This window comes from Branchiostoma belcheri, unplaced genomic scaffold (assembly GCF_001625305.1).
Source record: "Branchiostoma belcheri isolate BF01 breed outbred unplaced genomic scaffold, Haploidv18h27 scaffold56, whole genome shotgun sequence".
Taxonomy (NCBI): Eukaryota; Metazoa; Chordata; class Leptocardii; order Amphioxiformes; family Branchiostomatidae; genus Branchiostoma; species Branchiostoma belcheri.
In genome coordinates, this window is record NW_017804198.1 from 350,777 (window position 1) to 360,016 (window position 9,240).

Below are 9,240 nucleotides of genomic sequence, written 5' to 3' on the forward strand. Positions count from 1 at the left end.
TCGTCGTCGTCGTCGTCGTACGTACGTATATATATATATATATATATATATATATATATATATATATATATATATATATATATATATATACGAAAGCACGAAAAGTTTAACAACGTAATTATGGGATCTACTTGCGGATAACTATATATAAATGGTTGACTTTTCATTAATGGAAACAGCCCTGCCGAACCCCAGGTTTGGAAATGTGACCTCAGTATATCACGAGGCGCGTTTGGTAATTTCCACTTGTCACAATATGTTTTGTTGGGTTTCTTATTAGGACTATTTACAAGCATAACGGTGCGGGTTGGTCGGAACGAGAACTTCAACCAGAATGACCAGTGTGGAATCACTTTCACGGCCAACGACATCCCTGATTCCACAGTGATGTTTTGCGACCCGCCGATATACAGCCGTTATGTGTCGGTACACATTATGGGGCTTTTGCCCACATTGGAACTGTGCGAGGTGGAACTGTGCGAGGTAGAGGTCTCTGTTAAAGGTAGCTTTTATTTTACAATGTCTTTACGTAGGTAAATAATACACCCAAGAAAATGTCATTTGTATAATCCATTATCTAGCGTAACATTTATTTTATTTAAATGTAAAAAAAGAAATTAGCTTTGCCTTCCTCGAGCAATTATATGTAAAATATGCATAGAATAAAACAAGAGACAAAATACGCCTAAACGTAATACATTAAACATACATAACACGATCACGTATCACACGCCGCCGTGAAATTTCATATGTCATAATTACATATTCTATTCATCCTTAACTTTCTTTCTAAATATTGCACTTTTAGATAAGGAATTTGCTTTAACGGTATGTTATCGGATGTCCAAATAAATAACCGTGACGGTTTTCTGCCACTGAGCCGTTTCTTCTTCTGTTCTAGCTAGCTCTTTACAAACCATGTCAATTAACTCCAATTTTACAACCTCAATTTGTTTCTTTTTCTTTTTCCATCTTAAGATATCTGCTGTAACGACAGCATAGAACTCGTGAACGGCCAGATCACTCCTACCGGCGGGGGCTACTGCTCTGGGAACGAGATCCAGTTCTCTTGTGACCCTGGATACGAGGTTATCGGCAACTCATCAGCCACCTGCCAAAAGGACGGGAGTTGGGACAGAGGAATTCCGACTTGTCAACGTGAGATAGTAACTACCATTTACATTGTGAATGCCGTGATAACTCTATCATGATGGTTCTCCTGCATAGTCATAGATTCTTAGAATTACCTTCCCGTAAAGTAGATATTATAATTTACTAAATCTGTAAATTTTAGGCCCTCCTGATAGTCTCCTGTTGCCATTGTAATTTGCTCAGGTGCAAAGCAGTCGGTTAGCAATATATTTAATATATAATGTTATATTTTGCCAAAACTGGCTGATCGGCAGCGAAAGATTTTTCCGACAATAAGAAAGGCCTGGTCCATACTCAGTGATACATACATCAAAATTACCTTCATCATTATCAGCTGTATTCGGCTAGAGAGAATATGGCGTATCTAGTATGCGCAATTGCAATGAATACTGCCCTTGGGAATTTTAACAAATTTGAAATTGCTTTAAAGAAAATGAAAATAAAAATTCTAATTCTAGGTATCTGCTGTGACAACACAACTAGGATAAAGAACGGCCAGATCAGGGTTAATGAAGACTACTGCTCTGGGAGTTCTATCGAGTTCACTTGTGACACTGGATATGAGCTTGACGGTAAAAACTACGCTGTCTGCCAGCGAGACAAAAATTGGGACCGGGAGATTCCGACATGCCAACGTGAGTTGCTGAATTGCTTCTTCTTTACGATTTTTGTCTTCGCCCTTTTTGACACAGTATAGAGTGTGCCAACTATTGCTTTAAAAACCTCGGAATGGTTAAGTAACCATTCCGAGGAATGGTTAAGGAACCATTCCGAGTTTTTTTTAAATATATATGTAATATATAATTCTGTACGTCCACTTATTAATTAACGCAATACATTATTAACTCATTTATTTTTGGTGTACTTGGGTCCGAATAAGTTGCCCGGTTTACACATTTGTTACTTTTAGAAAAAGTTTGCAAATATTTCAGCTATAATACCTCCTTTTCAGTACTTAAATGTTCTTAATGCCAGCTTTCTATATTTGCAGGTGTCTGCTGTGACAATATAACCGAAATCATGCACGGCGAGGTTATAATTAATGCTACTGACGGTCACTGCTATGGGAAAGACATAAGGTTCTCTTGTAATCCTGGGTACGAGCTCGTTGGCAGCTACTCAGTCACCTGCCAAGAGGACGGAAACTGGGGCCCAGAAATACCGACTTGCCAACGTTAGTTGTTTTTTTTTTAATTGATAAATTAATTCTAAAAGAAAAAAAGTGTTCATAGGCGACAATTCTCCGTGAAGTTTTTTTATTTTGCAGATTGAGAACAATGATAGTGTATGTAAACAGTGTGTGACAGTTAACAACTGGTAACAACGTATAGTAAAATTGGCTAAATCCCTGGTCTAATACTCTAGCCTGACTAAAACATCGCGCTCCTAGTGGCCTCCTGCCCAGAAGTTTGCCAACCCCCCCCCCCTTCGGGGGAACAGTTGCAGACTGACAAGTGTAAACACAGGCTACATGAAATAAACAACACGACAATCTAACTAGATGGACAAAGTCAGCTTTCATAACAATATTCTCTTTTACTACATGTTATTCATTTAACAAGGTATCGCAGTAGGTGAAAACCACAATCCCACCATTATGCACAACTCGCCACTATTATGCACAACAGCAACCTAATATCTGCTTAGAGAACCTCTGCTACCAGACAACTACCTAAACCTACGGCCTATTCCACAGGGTTGTAAAATCTGAACGCTGGTAATTGTACATCATTATTTTAAAATTTAATCCTATGTGCATAACTGACAGATACAGTGCAGTTCAGTACTGTACTATCACTCCTACCCTCCCTTGAGTGCATAGTAAATGAGATCCCTGGAATGTAGGTCATCCCCGGCAGGAAGGTTTTCCCAAGGGTTTCCAGGAATTTCACTAAGTTGGGCTGTGGGCATACATGAGTGTCAACAAAATTCCAGAGCTGAGACATGACTGTTGACACTTCATTCCTGTGGATAAAATTGCTGTACAAATAATACAATTCTTGTAAACTGCACACAATACTGTACCATTAGGCTCCTCCCTGACACGTCGCCAAAAATACTAAAAGCTACATGGATTCAACCATCACATGGATATTTGGGCAAAGCTCTGATTACTTTTCTATAAGTATGTGTAATGTATGTGAAAAATCCACGGCTTACTAGCAAACAAACAGCATGGTCTCCAAGAAAGAAATATTAAACCTTCGTAAGATGCCACTGTTGTGGATGAATTTTCTAGGAACGTAATCACGCTCTATCTACAGACCTTAGTATGATATCCCAATCATTGAACAAAGCTTGCATATTTCGTCACTAGCACCATTAATGGTATTCCCAGTATAGAAACTGTTGTTATGACTTATGTCACGCACAGTACCTACAAAGGAAAGCCGCACGTCCACAGAAGCCATCATCGGCGGAACCACTGCCGGTATCGCCGCAGTGCTGATTGTGGCAGCTGTCGTCTTCATGGTCTTCCTAAGACGAAGGAGGAAACGAAGAGAGGAAGAATACATCTCACAATCGGTTGCTTACTTTGTACCAGATGACATAGCGAGTGAGTTTTCTTATCTAAGGCCCCTGTCGCCCCTCTCACACATTTACGAATTTGGCCTCCTGAACACTCAACAACCATATGCATGAGTAGGTCTGAGCAAGGTCGAATGGCTCGGCTGGTGTTCAGCGAGGACGGCTACTATTCGGCTGCGGCAGCCTAATGTTTCAAAATATTTGAAATGTATCTATTTATTGTTTGAATCAGGCAGTGCCCATAGACAACATAGACAACACAAAACACATAGATCTTAAAATACAATGCCTAGGATAAAAGAAACTGAGAGGAGGCCTATTTAAGGTCTGCTTACCAACTGGCAGTACCGACGCGAGAACTGACTTTTGGGGCAGGCTTCAGAGCGTAAAATCAGGCTAATAATGTCGTTACCCGACTCCAGGAGTGCGTCAGCTTTCGCCTCCTGGCGTCGAAGGTGCCGACACCCAACTGTGCAAAGAACAGGCTGTTACTAGTGGAGCGAGGCTGAGACATGATGGTCGGGCGTTGGGGGGATCAGTAAAACAGCAGACAATTAAACAACTAAACTAAACTAAAAGTCACTTTGATTCATGTATAAAGATAGGCATGGCCTAAATTTGGCGGGAAAGCTTGCGAACGTCAGCCGAATGTTTTCAGTTAACGTTTCATATTTCATAGTATGGTGTATCAGAACTGACGAAGATATCGTAATTTATTAAGTAATATAACAGAAATAAATAGCGAACATTGGAATATTTCCTCAGATAAACACATTTTACCATAGTCCTAATGGTCCTGTTCCACTGCATGCCGTTTTCCAGTCCACAGGAGAAGAATGGAGGAGGCGAACCCACTGGTTCCACCCCGGCCACAGTTCCCGCGGTTAGAGACCGACCCCAGCCGGGTGACGCTTGGTGAGAAGATCGGCAGCGGGGCGTTCGGCATCGTTTACCGGGCAATCCTGGCGCAGAACGACCGGACGGAGGACGTCGTCGTAAAAACTGTTAAAGGTTGTGTAGTACATATATTTAGCGTTCTAAGTTAATAGTAACTTTTCACACCAGGTTTCAGCTTGATTTTTGAGATCTACACTTTATGAACAAACAAGATGGGAAGTTGGTTATGTAAATAGAGAACGGTATCTAAGAGATATTGATAAGTTATGAAATGTAAAAACTTCTTATAACTGTATTTTCGAAGCACTTCATTTTTTTCAAACACGCCGTCAACGCCAGCAGCTGGCTATCAGGTACATGCTGTATGATCCTTCACGTTTTGCAATTACAAATTCTAAATTTCTTCTCCTTTATCGCTAATTACTTGGAGGCCTAGTACCAGTCTAGAAGAGCTAAAGGAATTAGCAAGAGATAGGAAGAAGTGGAGGGGACTGTTGAGGAAGAGACGAGTTCTGTGCGCAGGCCACTCGAACGACTGACTCGAGGAGACCTCAACAAGTAAGTTACCGCCATTTTGACTGATTTCTCCATTCACAGAAACGGCCGGTGAGGAGGAGAAGCTGGGTTTCCTGGAGGAAATCCGTGCAGTTGTGGACCTGGGGGTTCATAAGAACCTGCTAGGTCTGGTCGGCTGCTGCACGGTGACGCGAGACCATCTGTATCTCATCACGGAGTTCATGCCGTACGGAGACCTGAAGAGCTTCTTGAGAAAATGCCGGGAGGTGAGACACATTCTGGTTTTTCTAGTTTTCTGGAAATAAATATGGTGAATAAGGAGGCTAAAATTATTTCTTAAATTTTGCATGCGATTTACGAATGTTGAGGATGTGTTATTTGCTCGTTAACGGGATGCAAACTGTGTTAAGGTGGAAAAAAGTATATATTTTTTCTCGCCTGTGCATTTGTAACATATTGGATCTTTTTGTTGTTACTTTACTTTCAAATGCATATTGTTATCAAATACTTTGACTTTATTCGGATCCACATTTATCCACATCAAATATAAATGATTGAAAATTATAGAAATGTTTTACAGGAAGAGACCTTGGACGAATCTCGAGACGATATCTACACCTTCGAGGTGATACAGATGTATCAGGTGGCCTGGCAGATCGCTAGAGGCATGGTGGGTACAGGTTGTGCCGGATTCTGCAAATGCATCAGGTGCTGCAGATGTACCATGTCCCACAAATGCACCAATGCCGCCAATGGGAGTCAACATCATCTACACTTTTGAATTACAATATAAAATGCATAAAATACCTGCTACTTACCTAATCCTTACTATGAATTATACTTGCAGCGCCAGTTGGCTGGGTTTCAGGCTAAAATGATGCGGTATGTCTGATTCATCACGGACTTCATGTTCTGTTCATGTTCTAGGATCACATTGCCCGGTCTCGTTACGTCCACGGAGACCTGGCCGCTCGGAACGTGCTGGTCGGAAAACGCCTGCATGTGAAGATTTCTGACTTCGGGCTGGCAGAAGACATCTACAGCCGAGGTTACCGTCGGCAGAACCGGCTCCAGAGGGTGCCCTGGAAGTGGATGGCGCCGGAGCGGCTGGAGGGCGGGCAATCCTACACCTCACAGAGCGATGTGTGAGTAATTTTATCATAATATCTGCAGTTAACTACTATAATATCCACTCTCTAACTCTAACCTAACACCAACAGAGCGATGTGTGAGTAGTCTTGGAGTTAACTATGGTAACCAATCTCTAACTCTAACCTTACTCCACAGAGAGCGATGTGTGAGTAATCATCATAATATCTGCAGTTTACTATGATAACCAATCTCCTAAGACCTTACAGAGCGATGTAAGATTAAGAGTAGAACTATTATAATATCCGAGGTGTAATTATGATAATTGATATGTAACTCTAAGTTATTATAACCTAATACACTACACCAAGTGACGCGTGAGTTGTCATTATCTGAAGTGTAAGTCACCTATGATACCCAATCTCAAAGTCTAATCTACAGTACATATTGCAGTAGGTAGTGGCGTCGTGTGGCGTAGTGGATAGAGCGTTCGACGCTCAAGCAAGGAGCCCCGGGTTCGATTCCGGGTCGGAGCACAGGGGCATGTCCTAACATGCGCACCGACGTTGTGCCCTTGGGAAAGGCACTTTACACGTATCCCCCCTCAATTAGAGGGTCAAGTCTCCAACGGCAGTTGTCTTCAGCTGGCGGACGAGAGCAGCGCCAGGCGGGCTGGCGTAGTCAATGCGGACCTGAGCGTAACCAAGTCATCCGGCAGCTCGCTGCAGGCATCCCAACCGGAACCAGCACGTCTCCCTCGATATGGATCCACTGGGAAAGTCGGGTGCCCAAGTGTGTGGGTCTCAGATTCGCAACCTGTTATCCACTCTGGTGTAGGGACTGACACGGTCACCCTACTCGGAAAAATCTGCATCTGTATATCTGTACATGAATCTGTATCTGTGCATGAATATGTATCTGTACATGAATCTGTATCTGATTGCAAATAAAGATTATCGAGTGATTGCCATAGAGATTGCAGTAGGTGAATGGTCGCAATGTCTCCAGGGCATTACGAACGCAAATCCTAACCCTAAATTCTAAGATGTCATCTCCTAAAATTTTCATGGCGTGGTATCATATTTCCTTAACAGGTGGTCTTTCGGGATAGTGCTGTACGAGATCTGCACGCTAGGGGGCGATCCTTACCCAGGCGTGTCAGTATCCGAGCTGAAAGACCGTCTACAGGCTGGATTCAGGATGAACCAACCTGAAGACTGTCCACGAGCCATGTAAGTCTGCTGGTTTTCTGCACTCATATCGCGAATATTCGAAGAAGTTTGATAGTTTTCGTAAAACGACGTATTATATAGGAACAGAAACGCATATGGTCATTGAATACACTAAGGAACTCATTTGCGAATGAGCAACTCCGTCGACTTCTGGTAGCGACGAAATCTCTTTTAGGGCCACGGTGCTGGGCCTGAGCTGTCAGATTTATGTAACAGATTACCGCATAAAATCATGTACCCAGTCTGGGGTAGGTAGGCTGGCGGCCAGGAAAACTAGGCATAATCTGCTCACCGACAAATGCATGATGTTTATCGAACCTAAAACACAGTACAATACAGTACTGTACTGTACACTATAGGGTATATACTAGTAACATGTTCCATGTTTTGTGAATAGCAAAGAGGTGAAAAGGTGATACGACGGTCGCCAGATGTCGCTTTCTCCACAGGTACGATGTGATGCAGCAGTGTTGGCGCTGGCAGCCCATCCAGCGGCCGCTCTTCAGCCAGCTGTATCTAACACTGGACAAGCATCTCGCCGTCTACGGACCCGAGTACTTGGATACAAATTAGCGGCCAGTACTTGAAATTATTGAAGGAGCGGTATCGTAATACATAAATGTAAACACGTTACAAGATGTGGCATATAAGTTTCAAGCTGTTTTATAGATTTTAGTTGGCCAATGGAGATGTGTACGCCTCCAAGCAGTCTTGGGACTGCAGGGGGTTTTCCTTGTAGTGTTTGAAACAACATTACTCAAGAAGAGAGCAATGTCTTTTTATACTTTAGTTCAGGTAGTTGCAATTGGGTAAGGTGGAAATGCATATAGATCGATTCTAATTATGCAAATTCGACTAAAGATGCATATATTAAGAAGAAATTTCAGAATTTTAGTTTTAACTGGGTAAATTCAAAGGTAATGTCGCTATATATACATAAATATATATATATATATATATATATATATATATATATATAGAGAGAGAGAGAGAGAGAGAGAGAGAGAGAGAGAGAGAGAGAGAGAGAGATGGATAGATATATCTATTTAAAGATATATGCGATAAAGGATTATCAAATAGCAATGCAGTTGTATATATATTGTGCTAATAAGCAACTTGTGCTATGAGCGTGATTAATGACATATATACAGATCAAAGAAAACTCTTACAAAGATAGATAATTTACGCAGGTTTAACTTGAACTAAATTTAAACTATAGTATAAAAACCTTATTCATTATTGCATCATGAAATAGTAGTAGTAGTAGTAGTAGAAGTAGCAATTTGTTTATTGATAAAACACGGGGCAAATCAGCCTTGCAGTAAAAACTGAATTGCGCCGAAATTTACAATCAACATATTCAGTAAAACCAACACGGTAGACAATATAAGTTGAAAAAAAGAGTGTACCGTCACCACGTCTTGTGATTACATGTTGAAATATATACAATGTATAAAAACACTATAGTCTATACTCAGTTTATTCGAATGGATACGTTGTAAAAGACATCATGATTTCCTTGTCCACCATTTACTTATACGTACCCATATGTAAGCGATGTAACGAACTGTAATGCTTTTCAGCACCAAATATTTGAAATATACGCGTAAACAAATACACAGAAGTACTCAAAAGTACCGAAACTAATGTTATTAACCTGTTATGACCAAAGGGCCCGGTTTAACGACACTATGTAAATAGAGACTGTGAAGTATACCAACTCAGATTAACTTCTATGCTAAGTAATTAACCAGTTGTTTGTCGGTATTATTAAGATCTTACGGTAACTAACCTGCGTAAGATTAAAAACAGTATGATATATATA

General features: G+C 41.1%; 1 protein-coding gene across 1 annotated transcript in view; it reads left to right on the forward strand.

Moving 5' to 3' along the window:
* Positions 1–8,224, forward strand: part of LOC109481527 — an 18,208-nt gene extending 9,984 nt beyond the window's left edge. Inside the window, exons 2-12 of the mRNA XM_019784103.1 lie at positions 281–502; positions 979–1,158; positions 1,611–1,787; positions 2,144–2,326; positions 3,527–3,709; positions 4,504–4,692; positions 5,176–5,360; positions 5,675–5,764; positions 6,022–6,239; positions 7,278–7,415; positions 7,865–8,224. Of these exons, the coding sequence (XP_019639662.1) occupies positions 281–502; positions 979–1,158; positions 1,611–1,787; positions 2,144–2,326; positions 3,527–3,709; positions 4,504–4,692; positions 5,176–5,360; positions 5,675–5,764; positions 6,022–6,239; positions 7,278–7,415; positions 7,865–7,988 (1,889 nt within the window). The 3' untranslated portion in view covers positions 7,989–8,224. The remainder of the gene's footprint in view (positions 1–280; positions 503–978; positions 1,159–1,610; positions 1,788–2,143; positions 2,327–3,526; positions 3,710–4,503; positions 4,693–5,175; positions 5,361–5,674; positions 5,765–6,021; positions 6,240–7,277; positions 7,416–7,864) is intronic.
* Positions 8,225–9,240: the final 1,016 nt, after the last annotated feature.